The sequence below is a fragment of the Asterias amurensis genome, chromosome 5 (genome assembly GCF_032118995.1).
Source record: "Asterias amurensis chromosome 5, ASM3211899v1".
Lineage (NCBI taxonomy): Eukaryota > Metazoa > Echinodermata > Asteroidea > Forcipulatida > Asteriidae > Asterias > Asterias amurensis.
Genome location: NC_092652.1, coordinates 8,015,788 through 8,030,799, shown reverse-complemented (window position 1 = coordinate 8,030,799; position 15,012 = coordinate 8,015,788). Strand labels below are relative to the sequence as shown.

The 15,012-nt window shown below is 40.5% G+C and overlaps 2 protein-coding genes across 2 annotated transcripts; one reads left to right on the top strand and one right to left on the bottom strand.

Annotated features, from left to right (window-relative positions):
- The first annotated feature begins 133 nt into the window (after positions 1 to 133).
- LOC139937516 (ribulose-phosphate 3-epimerase-like) lies at positions 134 to 8,423 on the top strand. Its single transcript, XM_071932678.1, has 8 exons — positions 134 to 195; positions 1,599 to 1,806; positions 2,289 to 2,365; positions 2,752 to 2,783; positions 3,869 to 3,976; positions 4,478 to 4,612; positions 6,268 to 6,354; positions 6,802 to 8,423. Exons 2-8 carry the CDS (start codon positions 1,679 to 1,681, stop codon positions 6,922 to 6,924), a joined length of 690 nt encoding a protein of 229 aa, XP_071788779.1. The 5' UTR covers positions 134 to 195; positions 1,599 to 1,678; the 3' UTR covers positions 6,925 to 8,423.
- A 34-nt stretch (positions 8,424 to 8,457) lies between these two features.
- Positions 8,458 to 14,705, bottom strand: LOC139937515 (uncharacterized). The gene is made up of 5 exons (XM_071932677.1): positions 14,646 to 14,705; positions 11,550 to 12,308; positions 10,573 to 10,750; positions 10,136 to 10,375; positions 8,458 to 9,419 (listed from the first exon to the last, which is right to left on the bottom strand). Exons 2-5 carry the CDS (start codon positions 11,846 to 11,848, stop codon positions 9,357 to 9,359), a joined length of 780 nt encoding a protein of 259 aa, XP_071788778.1. The 5' UTR covers positions 11,849 to 12,308; positions 14,646 to 14,705; the 3' UTR covers positions 8,458 to 9,356.
- Between the last annotated feature and the right edge of the window lie 307 nt (positions 14,706 to 15,012).

Here is a 15,012-nt window from a genome sequence, read left to right as displayed (position 1 = left end):
TTTGAAATGTTTCGTCATAATCCCCCCCGCCTTCGCCCCTCCCCCTTCTAAAGAAAACGTAACGCACATGTCAGAGAGCGCCCGCTATCGTTCAATGGTCCTAACATGTTTTTCCCAGCAGTATGAAGATGAACGATCACACAGTATAGTAGCAGCGGTACGCTTGAACTTGAAGGATCTATTTTTGAGACTGAGGTAACAGTTTGTGTATAATTTCTCCTGCCTGTTTTCATTGGCTGTATATATCTAATGTGCATTGTGCATTTAATCCTTCTTGTTAGGTAATAATTTAATTCAGTGTATTAGGGAGGGGGATAAATTCAAATTTGTGGCATTTAATTTTAATTAAAAAAATAAAACCTTGAATTTATTTCCTGGTTCTTCACTGTAGGGTAGGCTACACCTGTCTAAATGTCTTGGTTGTTGCAATAAATGCAACTTACTCCTTCCTTGAAAGGTGAATTGAAGTTGAACTTAGTTTTATAGACCAGCGGCTGCAGCTGGCGGCAGTAACTAGCAGTATATGATCAGAGCAAGGAATTTGCTATTATAAATCATATATGGGCATGATCATGATGGGGGAATATATATATATATGGTATGATTCACTCATTCATAAACATACTATAACTATATACTTGAATTCAATTCAGAATTGAATGTATTATTTTTAGCATTAATTGGCATGAATTATATCATATTCATAATCATGGCGGTATTCCTACCTCCATGATTAATGCAATCATGGGATGATTGGTGTTTTATTTGCATTGTTTGATCACCTCTGCTTTGTTAAAGTTTATTGCTGGTCATGCTGGTAGTAGTGGTTGGTACATGTAGGCCTAGTGGTTATTCTGAACTGTCCACTGTTTTACCTTTGTATATCTTACTATAAATGTATGAATATGATTGTTTGTTTATATAAGAATTATTAGTTAGATAAGAATAAGATGAATTACCTGTCAACTCAAGGGCAGGAATTCTGCAAATTCCAACCCAGTATTATATAGGGGATATAAACACTTAGACCCATATTGTGAAAAATATTTATGTACACGTATGGGGCTAATAAATGCTAAGCTATTGTCACGAGTACTAATGGACTAGAGTAGGCCTTGAGTGCCTGCAAGCTAGATGGTTCCTTCCCTCCTCAGTGCCGTCTTGAAAGCATGAGTGTTGCCATGAAGTCACCAGGATCCTTCTGTAAGGAGTTCCACTCTTTGCAGGTGCTAGGGCTGGTATCCTTATGCTGATGTCTAGGCCTACCAGTATCACTGGTACCGTTTCCACTATTACCCGTCATTTCTCGCATCTCGGTGATATCTCACGCTCAATAGTCTTAGATGTTTTCCACCCAGCACTTCCACCCAGCTATTGGTCGGCCCGCGGATGATGAGAAATTTAGTTATAAATATTTTCCTCCATTTCCATGTTGTCACTCACTATTAATTTTGCTACACAAGGCTTGTTCCTCTTGCTACTAGATATTCCTTTTGGTAAAAATGAGTGAAAAAGTGGTTGCAGGATTCAGAAAGTTCTCCTCTCAAATGAGAAGAAATACTTTGGATTCAAGTCTTTTTATTTTAACCAAATCCTAGGTTTGAATTCGTCTGAACTATAAGATTGGCAGAAGATTTCTACCAGAGGTGTGAAAACATTTTGAAAGACTCGGGTCAAGATGCCGGCGCACTATGAGTGCATGATTGGTCCATCCATCCTGAACTCTGACCTCTCTGTATTGGCAGATGAGTGCCAGCGAGTTCTCGACAGTGGGGCCGATTACCTCCACTTGGATGTCATGGACGGGTGGGTAATATTTTTTGCTCCATTTTATCCTTGTTTTTCTGTTTTTCTCGATTTAAAATTTGTTTATGAGAAATCACAAGGCTGGACGGCCACTTTATGATGAGACATAAGACATAGAAGACAATAAGAAAACTTTATTGATCTGCAGAAGAAGAAATTGCATTGCTCACACAAGTTTTTAAAAACACACCAAATATGAAAATGAAACAACAGGCAGATACAAAAAAAGCACAAGATACACGCACAAGGATTTAAGAATAAAAAACAAATATACGCCGACAGGCCATAATATGGCCATAATATGGCCTGTTGTATAGACATATTATGTCTATACAACAATAACAAAATATAGAGGGCTTCTGAAACGATTAGGCTGTCAACCCAAATCAACTGTCACCAAGGGCACGTCACCACCAACTCTTCTGGGGCTGAAACATGAACCTCCAGCCTGTACAACTTATTGTCTTTGTTTTCTGTTCCAGACATTTTGTACCCAACCTCACATTTGGCCATCCCGTTGTGCAGTGCTTGCGAAAGAAAATTCAAACAGCATTCTTTGGTAAGTATTGGGAAAAACATGTTCAAGGGGGGATTGTTGTCTGAAGCCCCTTATGGAAAGTGCATATTTTCTAAACAACTTGCCTTAGCCCAAGCCTAAGCTCGAGCCTCAGCCTAGGCTTGGGCTTGTAAATAAAATCCTGGCCCAGTAAAGATTCTGAGCTACAAGCCTGCAGTCCTGTGGATTTTTCCCCCCAAATTATAGCCCGGGAGCCGATTTCACGAAACTTTACGCAACTGCGTAAGTCCACTTGCGCAACGTCACTCCATAAACGTTGCGCAAGTGGACTTACGCAGATTGCGTAAAGTTTTGTGAAACCGGCTGTCGTTTATATTTCGTTTATCAACATACTGGCTTGTTATAAGAGTTATTTTTTTCTTCTTCAGACATGCACATGATGGTAGCAGATCCAGAAAAGGTAATTGATTTTGTGGTTGAAACCCTTCTTAACTTTCCAATAAAAAGATTGTGTTTTTTTGCCTCGCGGTTGGCAAAGCCATTGAAGGGGCATACTGTTTCATAGTTGTAATAACGTAACCCTCCTCCCGACACTAGAGAGTCGGGTTACATTATCGCAACTAACTATTTCAGACATGTCCTTCCAGTGTGTGGGTTTGCGTGCAAAAGGACTCAAATGTCAACTCAACACTCATTATTTGGATTGGTCATGGGTTTCCCCCAGAAGCCTGCCATTGGGTGCGTTCGTTTAACTTCCCTGGGTCGACCCCGGTCTGCCCCGTTAAGTTCGATGAGCTTTGACGGGGCTCACCTTATTTAGCCCCCAGTGCCCTGCTTGTGGAGTGGGTCACTTGGGGGTGACCTGAGGTGCATGCCGTCACCACGAGAGAGGGCGAGTGTGGTCGTTTGATTAGCTCTTGTCAGGGGCTCACCCGTGTGAGCACCGCAGGGTAGACCCAGGGAAGCTAAACGATCGACCCCCATTGAACCCCTTTTGTCAAATGTTGATGTCATTGTAGCTAAAACAACAAATATTTGTTGGATTGATAACTTGAGCTGGACTTTGTTTATCAACTGCAAACCCTGTTTGTGGATTGGTCTTGGGGTCCCTTAAAAGCCTATTGTTGCTCCCCCTGTCAAATGTCAATGTCATTATGGCTAAAACAAAAAAATGCTGTCTGAGCAAAACCTTGACTAGGACTTGTCATATCAACTCCACACTTGGTATGTGGATTGGTCTTGGGATCCCCCAGAAGCCTATTTCTTTTGGACCCTTGACCAAGTTTTATGGTTATTATGCCTAAAACAAAAGAAATGGTTTTTGAGTGATAGCTTGTAAAAGACTTGTCATATCAACTCCAATCTAAGTGTGTGGACCAGTGGCACCAGGGGTAGTTCGCAACATAAGTGTTAGTGATGGAAACCACAACAACTATGAAAAGTATACCTTTGGGTTTTCTGCTAACAGTTATTTTGAGTAATTACCAATAGTGTCCAGAGCCCTTAAGATTTTTGTTTGATTTCTTTTTTGTGTTTATTTCACAGTGGATTCAGCCGATGGCTGATGCAGGTGCCAACCAGTACACATTCCACATTGAAGCGACCGACAAACCAAAGGATGTGATCAGGCTAATCAAAGAAGCTGGCATGAAGGTTAGTTTCACTCCACTTTTAGAACGGTTGTTGACAACTCAATGCTTTGGGTCCTTTCCAGGTCCTGAAGAAAATGATCATAGTGTGCTATAGCTAAGTAGGCCTGGACAACTAGTTGGACTAGTGTCAAGGTCAAGGCTATTTATAGGTTAGTCGAGTCACGACTCTCCTTATTCAACTACTCAGTTAATTGTGCCCCCATGACTACTACAAAAATTATGTTGCTGACCACTATTCAAAACAACATAATGCACTTACAAAACAAAACAAAATCGGACATCAGTGACACAATCCTTCAATCCTTTAAGCACGAAATAACCATATTGCGCCTGTGGCAAACAATATGCAGCATTACATTTTGTAACTAAATATTTGTCACGACTAGTGTCAAAGTTGCAAATATTTGAGGTGCGACTAGTCAAGTGGTGCATATACCACTAGTACAGGTTTATAGCCAAGGAACTCCTTTTTTTCAGCTCTAGTTTATATTTTTGTTTCCAGGCAGGAATTGGTGTAAAGCCGAAGACGCCTATCGATGTAGTCCTCCCTTATGTTGAAGAAGCAGACATGATCCTAGTCATGACCGTAGAACCAGGATTCGGCGGACAAAAGTTCATGGAAGACATGATGCCAAAGGTAGTGTATTGTATAATAATAATAATATTATAACACACCTCTTGCAGTCTTGCTCGTTCTGTATTCTGGTTGGCTGAAACCGGTCACGTGGGATGAACTACATGTATAGGATAGTGTTTTGCGGCACGTGTTTTGCGGGAATAGTACCAGAGCGGGCACTAGTCCGTGCAAATAGTGCCCGTGGTAACAGCGCCCTCCCTTGACTTGAACCTTTAACAACTACAAAATTCCTTTTTCTGTTCTTATTTGACTACAATAAGACCGAGCTGTGTTATATAACACCTGTTGACTGGCATAATTCGGTAACTAGTGTACGTCTATTCCCCCTGGGGCCTGTGAGTGACCAGAAGAGGAGCCTATTTCCCTTGGCCTTCAGCCTCGGGAAATGGGTCGCTCTTCTGGTCACTCAAAGTCCCTCATGGAAATAGACGTATACTAGTTACCTTGTTGCCAGTCAATATGTGTCTAGTAATAATGATAATATAGATTTCTTGTATAGCGCTTAGTAACGCTCAAGGAGCGTGTATATTCAATATTTTCCTGCAAGGTGTTTGATTACACTTGAAGTATGAGACCTACTTCTTTTAGATAGCACCATGTAATGGTCTACAAGGTGCTGTAGCGCAATATGCTGCCAATCAAACCAGGAGCACCGGGTCAAACCCCTTCTATTTTCGATAATGTGCAGGTTTTTTTTTGCTTGCTTGCATTACAAAACACGCAAGACCAACGGCTTTACACCCTGTCTGAAGGACACAGTTGTCACAACTGGGACTCGAACCCACACTCTGCTGATCAGAAACATCGGTTCTCGAATCCAGTGCTCTTAAAGACACTGGACACCTTTGGTTATTGTCAAAGACCAGTCTTCTCACTCGGTGTATCTCAGCATATAATGCATAAAATAACAAACTTGTGAAAATTTGGGCTCAATCAGTCGTCTAAGTTGCAACATAACAACTTCAATGATACACCCTTGTATCACGAAGTTGCGTGCTTTCAGATACTAGATTTCGAGACCTCAAATTCTTAATCTGAGGTCTCGGAATCAAATTCTTGGAAAATTACTTCTTTATCGAAAACTTTGTCACTTCAGAGAGAGCCTTTTCTGACAATGTTTTATACTATCAAGATCAACTTCTCCCCAATACTCATTACCAAGTAAGGTTTAATGCAAACAATTATTATGAGTAACTACCAATAGTGTCCACTGCCTTTAGCCGCCAGGTTGGTTGATTGATTTTGAGCAGCCCTAAAGCTTACCCCCCAAATCGGACCTGGAAGGCCAGGGAGGTCGTAGCCTTTTGTTGCCCCTAGTCTTGACCTTGGTGCCCCTTCAAAAGTATCATGAAAACTTTAAGATTTTCTAATGGAAGTGCCCTTTAAAAAAATGTAAAATCATGGACTTGCCCTCTCCAAGATGAAATCCCATGCCTGCGGAATCACCTTTGAATGATTACCATAAACTTGTTGAATTTATTATATGTCTGCACCTCATAACATACTAATGATTGAAGCCCATACTGTCATTGGTCCACTTACCATCACTTGCCAGATTACATATGCGCTGTTTCCAATTATAAAGTTCAGAAATTTGAAACCTTTACACTTTTCCTTTTCACTTTGTTTTTTTTTGGTTTGTTTCCACTGATTAGGTTGAGAAGCTGCGCAGCATGTACCAGTCTCTAGACATTGAGGTGGACGGTGGTTTGGGACCTGCCACCATTGACATGGCAGCTAAGGTCAGTAATTTAGTTACTTTATTTTAATTTAAAAGATTTTTGTAACACAAAACACAATGTCCACAGATTTAAATTAAACTTACCCAGTATGAAGATGATGTTAGTAGAGGTATTCCCTTAAAAATATCACTTGCTGAGGTGCTGTAGTTTTTTAGAAATACGTTTTATATGCTAAAAAAAATTTTGTGACATGGTTTACTAATTTTTCAAAAACTAAAGCACATCAGCAAGTTACATTTTAAGGGAACTTTCTGTGGACATTGTGTTTTGTGTTCTACAAAAAGTACCAATATAAATGAAGAATTAAGCTTGTGTTTGTTGAAGAAAAGTCGTTACTCGCATTTTGCAATTACAAATCAAAGGGAACGTGGGTGCACTCTCTGGGAACAACTTTGTATTGTAAGTTCATCTCGTGAGATGGTTGACATTGATTTGGTTTTCTTGTAGGCGGGGGCAAATATGATCGTATCAGGCAGCGCTATTATGAAGAGTGACAACCAACGACAGGTCATTAACACGCTACGGACGTCGGTTAACGAGCACATACAACGGGCAAACCTCAACAGATAATTGTGATTTTTTTGTCTTAAACATTATATATTTTTGGGGGTCTTGTCAGAGTTTATTTTTTGATACGCTAGGCCTGTAGGCTATGGAGGGCATGGCCTCTGTTGCCCCTGGTCTTGTGCTTGGTGCCCCATCAAAAAGTTTCCCATCGACTTAAAGACTTTCAAATGGAAGTGCCTTTCTCAAAATGAAAAAGGCCTTGCCCTTTTGACATTCATGTTCAAAGATGAAACTCTAGGTCTGATACTAGTGGCCGCCCGTGTCATGACGACAGCCTCCCCCCTCCCCCCAATTTAATTCGACTCTGGAAGAGTAATTCATTTTCAACTTGTACTGTCTGATCAACATGCTTCCAATAAATCCCGTTTTGTACTGAAATCAATGAAAAACGTTAATTGTCACTGGTTTGGGTTCATACTTGCTGATTCGATTGCTGGGTTACACCCCTAGTATATTTTCTTAACCTTAACGTAAACAACGGGACATGTTGCCTTGGATTGGGCGATTTGGTCTAAAATGCATGATTAGAAAGATGTTTTTAAAGCAGAATATAATGATCCACACAAATATGCCTCAAAAATGCACAGTTTTCCATACATGCATGTACATGTACGTCATGAAGTAACACTGCTCGCCAATCTGTGGAGTCAATTGCTGCCTCCACAAATTTGCCCACCATGTTGGTGCGCAAAGTAATAGGAAAACCATGCAATTTTTTTTTGATCATTATATCTAAACCACATGTGCATTTTATAACTAATGGTTTCAAATACTTCTCATTAACCATCTCGCCCGATCCAAGGCAACGTGTCCCTTAGTTTAACCAACCCTATACAGTACCGTTTAAATCATCAGTGTTTTTTTCCCGGAACATTAGGGTTGTCTGAAATAGGGGTGCCGGAATGCAGAATGCAAGCAAAATAAAGCAGTTAGTGAATGGCCTGAAGTTCATAATCATTGATCTTTCAAAATGTTTTGTTTATAGTATTCTGTATTTGGAGTTTAACTCATCGAAATGTACATGTAGTTATGATAATGTTATAGAGGTGTTCAAAAACATTTTACATAAAGTTTTGTTTCTTTAGTCGTGTGTTCTAAGAATTTTTTTCTATTTTTTTTTCATATATGTATAGTGGCCTGTTTACAGGCCACCATAAAAAAAGGGCCATTGAACATAGCCGTCAATGTCTTGATAACAAAACAACAACACAATTGCTGATTATAGAGCCTTTTAAGGATGTCAATGTGAAATTAATGTGTTTTAGAACCAAATTAAATTGAACTGAAATGATATGATAAGTAAAATTAAACCTTTAGATTTTTATAGTGAAGAAAGTATGTGTGAAACCTTCAGTAGAAACATTACTAAAGGTAATACATGTATGTCGAAAGTTTAAAGTGTTCTGTGGCAGTTTTTAGAGAAACTGAAAATACGAAATGGTAATAAAATATCTTGTCCATAGATTAAATCTTCAGTTTAAAACAAACCAAATAAATAAATAAAGGGCATTTATAAATACCTGAACAGTTATTGTGTCTTATTTATTTTATTTATTTATCACATCTTGTTTAGATACAGGTAAATCCCAATCAAGACACTTGTTCTTGAGCAAGATGCTTTACTGTAACTGCTTCTCTTCACCCAGGGTTATAAATGAGTACCTCCGTGGGTTGAGGTTGATACTGGTTAAATGTTTTAAAGAAGTTTTTACTCCCGATGTTATTATAGTTCCGTTTCTTATTTTTTAATTTGTCCACAATGCCATGATCAGATAATCCGTAGATTATGTTTACAAGGTAGTGCATGCAAAAGAACACACCAACACGGAAGAGGGGTTAACCCTTGTGTTTCTTGTTCACATTGCAAGCACCCTTGTTAAAACCATTGGACCCTTTTGGTAAACAGTATTGTTCAAGGCCCACACTTCGAGTATCACAACTTCTATATAAAATAACAAACCAGTACAAATTTAGGCTCAATCGGTCATCGGAGTTGGGAGAAAATAACGAGAAAACCCACCTTTGTATCCGCGCGTTTCCCCGTGTCATGACATGTGTTTAAAACAAATCCAGAATTCTCGCTGAATTGAAATTGTTTTACTGTTTTCTCAAAAAGTAAAGCATTTACTAATATTTCAAGAGAAGTCTTTAACCACTACCTTCTGTAAACCCTGTAAGTTATTTGTAAATCTGTGAACTTTTATTTTTTTGTTTGTACCGAAAGGGTCTACTGGATTTAATGTTAATATGTTTCCTCAGGCTTAAAAAGCTAGAGTGATTACTTAAGTTCACTTACATTAGGCATCCTTGGTTTACTTATATATGTACCAGAAATGTATACACAAACAATAAAAAATATATACAGCAATAATAAAAATTGGCTCTGTACAGTAGAAAGGGCCAAGGACGACTGTTGGTCGATTCTTGATGCTTGATCAGAACATATTGTTGACAGCCACTCCTGCCTCCATTAGCTTAAAAATCATTGGATAGGTGACCTGCAAACACGATTGGGAAAAAAAAAGCATTTGATTGATTATTCATTCTAATAACCCAAGTAAATAAATAAAATGAAATTAAAAAATGGCCAGCTGGAAACTAGAGGAGGGGGCAATCTGTACCCACATTTGTCAAGTTTGGCCTAAGTGAAGTATGGCGAGTTGAAATGGCATTCACATATTGTTTTTTACTTGGTGCATATCATTGGTTTTACTTTTCAATCTGGAGCATTCTACATAGTTCTGAATGTATATAATCGGCTGCAATTATTGCCAGGGGTTCCGTTACAATATCAACCTCTACCATAGCAGGTACTAAAATATACCCCTGGGCGAGGAGAGGTATCTTGCTCAAGGACACAAGTGTCAAGATTGGGACCAGAACCAACACTCTGATGACTTAACCACCAGAACTTGAATTTTGATGCTCTTAAAACCACTTGACCTATACACCCTACAGATACACATTGGTGTATGGTCACAACTAAATAATCTTACTTTCATCTACTTGAAATCAAATCTTGCTCAACCTATCAATATTGTCAGAAGCATAGAATCCCTATGCTAGGAGGGAGTTCATACCCGCCACATGCTTTCTTTTTCTACAAAACTGTTGAACTATAAAAACCTAGCATCATGGCCCTTTTTGCACCGTTAGACAAGACGCCATACACTTTCTGTGTAAATTTTTCTTCGTTCGTATACATTTTTCCTACCTTGTGGCAGTTCTTGACCCGAAGCTCTGTCAGTGCCAGCGGTCCCTCTTTGTTCAGGAATGCCTGCAGTCCGATGTTACTCACTACGTTGCAGTAGCTCACGTCAAGATTCTGAAGTAGCGAGCACTTGAAGGCCAGCTGGCTGACTCCGTAGTCTGTCACGCCGTAGACACTGCTCATGTGAAGCTCTTTCAAGTTCTTGGCGTTATCGGCTAACCCACAAACAGCCTCATCGCTAATCTAAATGATTCGTATGATAAGGACAGATAAATTGCTGAGATGTAAGTTATATGCCTTTAACCGCTTTGACACAACACTACCCTTAATATTGGGGGCTACGGCAAGGGCTTTGGCTGGAAGGCAGCGTCATCATACATTGAAGTATAAGACAACCTGAACAACTGTAGCTGAAGCCATGAATTTGAATCCGACCTTACCCCGTAGCAGCTGCTGAGATCCAGCTCCTCTAGATGGGGACACATCTCAGCCAAAGTAACGATGGCATTGTCTGTCAGATTCCCACATCTACTCGCGGCAAAAACCCTCAGATTGTGACAGACTTTGGCAGCGGCGGTGATGCTGGTGTCTGTTACAGCTCTCCAACATACGTCTAACCTGCAAAGGATTGGAACAGGAAAAGCCATGAGGAAATTTGGTTTTAATAATAATAACTAATTTTACATCCAACCATATCAATGCACTTTCCATGTAAGTGCCCTGCAGCCGGTTTCATGTATTGCTAGGATTGATCCTAACTGGAGTTGGATGAGTAACCCATCCTAACTTAGGATGGGTTCAACGTGTCTTACGTATTTTGATATGGAACTGAACCAGTCCTTATTCCTAAGATTAATCCGAAGCTAGGAAGAGTTTGGTGAAATCGACGGCTGGTCATTGTGCCCAAAACCTTCCTTTTAAAATCTTCCTCGGCTCCCTGGGGAGTATACTGCCCCGACCGTCATATGGCGCTAGTGGCTCTTTCAAACACATTATCAACCCTCGCAGGTACCTTAACCCTAAACCTAACCCTACCCCTTGGTGGAGAGAAGCAATTATAGTAAAGCATCTTGCTTAGTAAACAAGTATCAAGACCGGAATTCGATTTTGATGCTCTAAACCGCTCAGCCATGACACCCTACAGTTATGATAAGATTTGGTTCAGACTGTAACATAGCCAAGCGGTCGCCCTGTTGTTTTCAAGAGACAACACAGCACCTGGCTATTTATCCTCTTGCCCATCTCCCCACCACCGTGGCCACTCAAGCCTTCGCTCGGCGTCCGACACTACTTGGCTCATAAAACCCAACTCTGTGTAGCTTCTCAAGCCTGCATCAAGTCACGCATTTGTTAAGTTTGCTCCTCATACCTGGAATGCACTCACTATTGCAATTTTTTTCACACATTTACATCTCACCTCAGTTCCCGTACATTCGTTGCATATTTCACGATCCCCAAAAGCAGGTCCTCAGTTACCATACAGTCCCACTGCGTCAGGTCAATGACCTTTAACCTCTTGATGTAAGAGGTCACGTAATGCTGCCACTTCTTGCAGACGAGCTTGCAGGTGTTCACTTCGCGTATGGACATCAGTGGCAAGACGTGATACAGCATGATCTCATCCGGGAGATCAGAACAGTTTCTAAAAACATCATTTGTTGCCACGGATACTCCCTTAATATCAGTCACCACAGTTACTACCTCTTCTGTTGCCATGCTTACCCTGAAGCGCTCATTCAAATGATGTTGTGTTTGAAATCCTGCATCATGATTTGTCTATAACTGTAATTTTAAAACTTAACTTCTTGCTGTCTACTGGTTTTGTTTTGTATGCCTTTATATTTTTATTCTCCTTATTATTAATACTTATTATCCTGACATTATGGATATTTTGAATCTTGAATCTGCCATGGTAACTCATCAGCTGTGCAATTTGATATAAAACAAACAGAATTTCGAAGTATTTTATAAAAATAAAATGTCTTTGGTACAAATAAAGCGAGTAAAAAAAGGAAATCAGCTCATTCGTTGAGACTTGCATTCCTTTCTGGACTGATGCAGTTGTTTGTTTTCACTGCAAAGAAAAACCTGAGAGCATTTTAAAGACTTTGCTGTGAGACGGGAGCCAATGTAGGGAGAGGAAACCATCATCTCATTGAGTCATTACACAAGTTATCTGGAATTTAAACAGATGGAATGTTAAAATATAACAATCAGTCACGACTTACTATTTTACTAAGTAATACTTTCCTGTACTATTTTAGTTTTTTTTTAGGACAGGCTGACGGGTGCTGTCATGTCTGCTTACTGCATAAATCTGTTTTTGTACAGCTGCAGTGTGTGTGTGTTGGGAGGGGGGGGGTGGGCATTGGGGCAAGGGGGAGCCGTGCAACTGTGACCTGGTCCTGGACCGAGTAGAACAGAAACAAGAACAGTGCAAAGTTCTCCACACACCCAGCCCAACTCTGTTAGAGGGCTCTTGTTAAAACATCGGTCTAATCATAGATATTACACCGTTGTTCAAAGGGTGCCACAAAACAGACAAGCAACCACATTGCCATATTGATGGTACCAAACCATCTATGCACTATGCTGGAGGTAGAATTGCAAAACAAACGAAGAAGATAGGGTTGATTTCAAACAAATCAAATGTCTGATTGCGATACAGCCTAAAATAAAATTTCCCATGTTTGTTTGTTTCATGAATAATAACTATTTTTGGGATACTCCATCTCCATTGGTTCAGTCAGCAAAATATCCTTCCGGGTACATTTGCGCACTGTGTGTGGAAATAGACTACACGTACTGGTACTGGGTATTGCTTATAAATAATTTATGTCCCTTGAATTTAGCAGCTACTGTTGCGCTGTTCACAGCAGCTGAGGAGAGTGAGTTCCGGAGTTTAACACTCAGTTGATACTAAGAATGAATCTTTGAAGGCCCTAGCTTTGTGACTGACTTGAATGATTTTTTCCCCCGTTGTATGTATCTCTGGTATTGGGCTGAACATTTTGTGAAGTGGAATGTCAACTAACCCAATTTTCACCTTCTAAGTTTTAGAGCATACATAACTTCTGTTGATTTATTCTGTTCTGTAGAGTGTGTCCTAGCCCTGGTAGGACGTCAGTCAGTGCCACGGAGGAGTCCAACCTGGGCTAAGTGTAGGGTTGTTCTAAAACCCCCTCGACCCACGACCCCTCAACGTCCGCCCCGTGTTCGAAGAATGTCCCAATTCCGAATTCATAAAATGTCGCTTTACGGCTGAGTAAGAATTAAGTACCCGATTTAGAATTCACAGAGTGTGACCCGCGTCCCGCGACGTAACTTCCTTCCACGACTAGGCTTGACTTCAAGTCTGAGACTGCGGTTATATTTATCTGCATCAGCCACACATAATTGGGAGAATTTACTCTCCGCTTCGGCACGACAAGTGCACACCGATTGGGGACCCCAAACACGTCCGTGTGGCCATTTGGTCGGTCGGGTCTACAACCTTGAGCTCCGCTTAGAGCAACTAGTAGTACCATGGAGGAATAGTACACAGGACGGGAGCGATCGGCCGGAAATGGGTCCACCTGATCATCAGGTAATGAGTTTGCCGTAATCGTATTCGGGCAGTACACGCAGGTTTCCAGTTGAGATAATAATCTCGGATCGGCCAAGGGATACACGTGGAAATGCTGCGTTTTTTTTTCTGTACATCACAATTGCCACAGGCCCGATCTCAGCAGCCAATCACGCGATGTTTGCTTTGTGCATACTACGTGTCTCGTACGCTGTGTTGTTGTGATGTGCGAGGCATGGTAGTCGACGTCAGCATACAAAATTGTGTGCGTGATTGGCTGAGGTTGTGAACTGTGGCAATTTCGGTGTACAGAAAAAAAGATCGCACAAAAGTCAATGGTCGAGGGGGTCGTGGGTCGTGGGGGTCGAGGGGGTTTTAGAACAACCCCTAAGTTAAGTGTGTTCCATCTCAAATCATCTACTAGAAGTTTAGTAACAGTTCCTGTATCCCTTTTGTAGTTTCCTGTGCAAAATCTAACTTAACGTTGAACTCTTTCAATTGAGTTTATGTCCTGCTTTATTTATTGAGAGTTTAAACCTTTGATCTGTTGAAAGGCTGGTCGTTGTGTCTCCTTCTAATTCTACCTCCATGACCCTACCAACCAACCACCGTGGTTTCAGCTCATTCACTGAATCTATACATACTATACCATCATCATGTATACAGTACAGTGAGGCATTCCCCATATCTATAATCTATAATTAATAATCTATAATTATTATACAATACTCAACAAAACAGTCGACATATTAAATACATTCTCACAACAATCTGTCTCCGATCAGCACGTGCGCCTTGCCCTTGATTTCAGTTTACAGAACATTTACGTTCCCGTCATTTTTCCCGTGACCAAGCAAATTTTCACCACCCAAGTACGGTTATTCTTCTCTGGAGAGATTTACTTATTGATTGAAAGATGGAAAAGAGATAAATTACGATTTTACTTACGGGTTACGTTCCATTAAAATAAAACGACGATTGGCCATTACATCACCAACGTGCGTTCTGTTTACGTTTTCTTTATACCGCCCTCTAGAGTCAATGTTTGTGCATTATTTTGAAGAGACCGAGGCCTTTTTCGAAACCACGGCTTCGGCTTGGCGTTCGGCTTCAGGCTCCGTCGTTTTGTCTGAAACTCACAGCGCGTATACACAAAGCACGCGCAATATTATTATTGTCAAAACAACCGCGAACAAAGCTAGCCTGAGCGGACTCCCAAAGCCAAATCCAGTCGTTTCGAAAATGGCCATAGTCTCTTTGCAGCGAGCATCTTCTCCCTTCGAAAGAACATGGTCTAAAATATTGTTGACTCCCA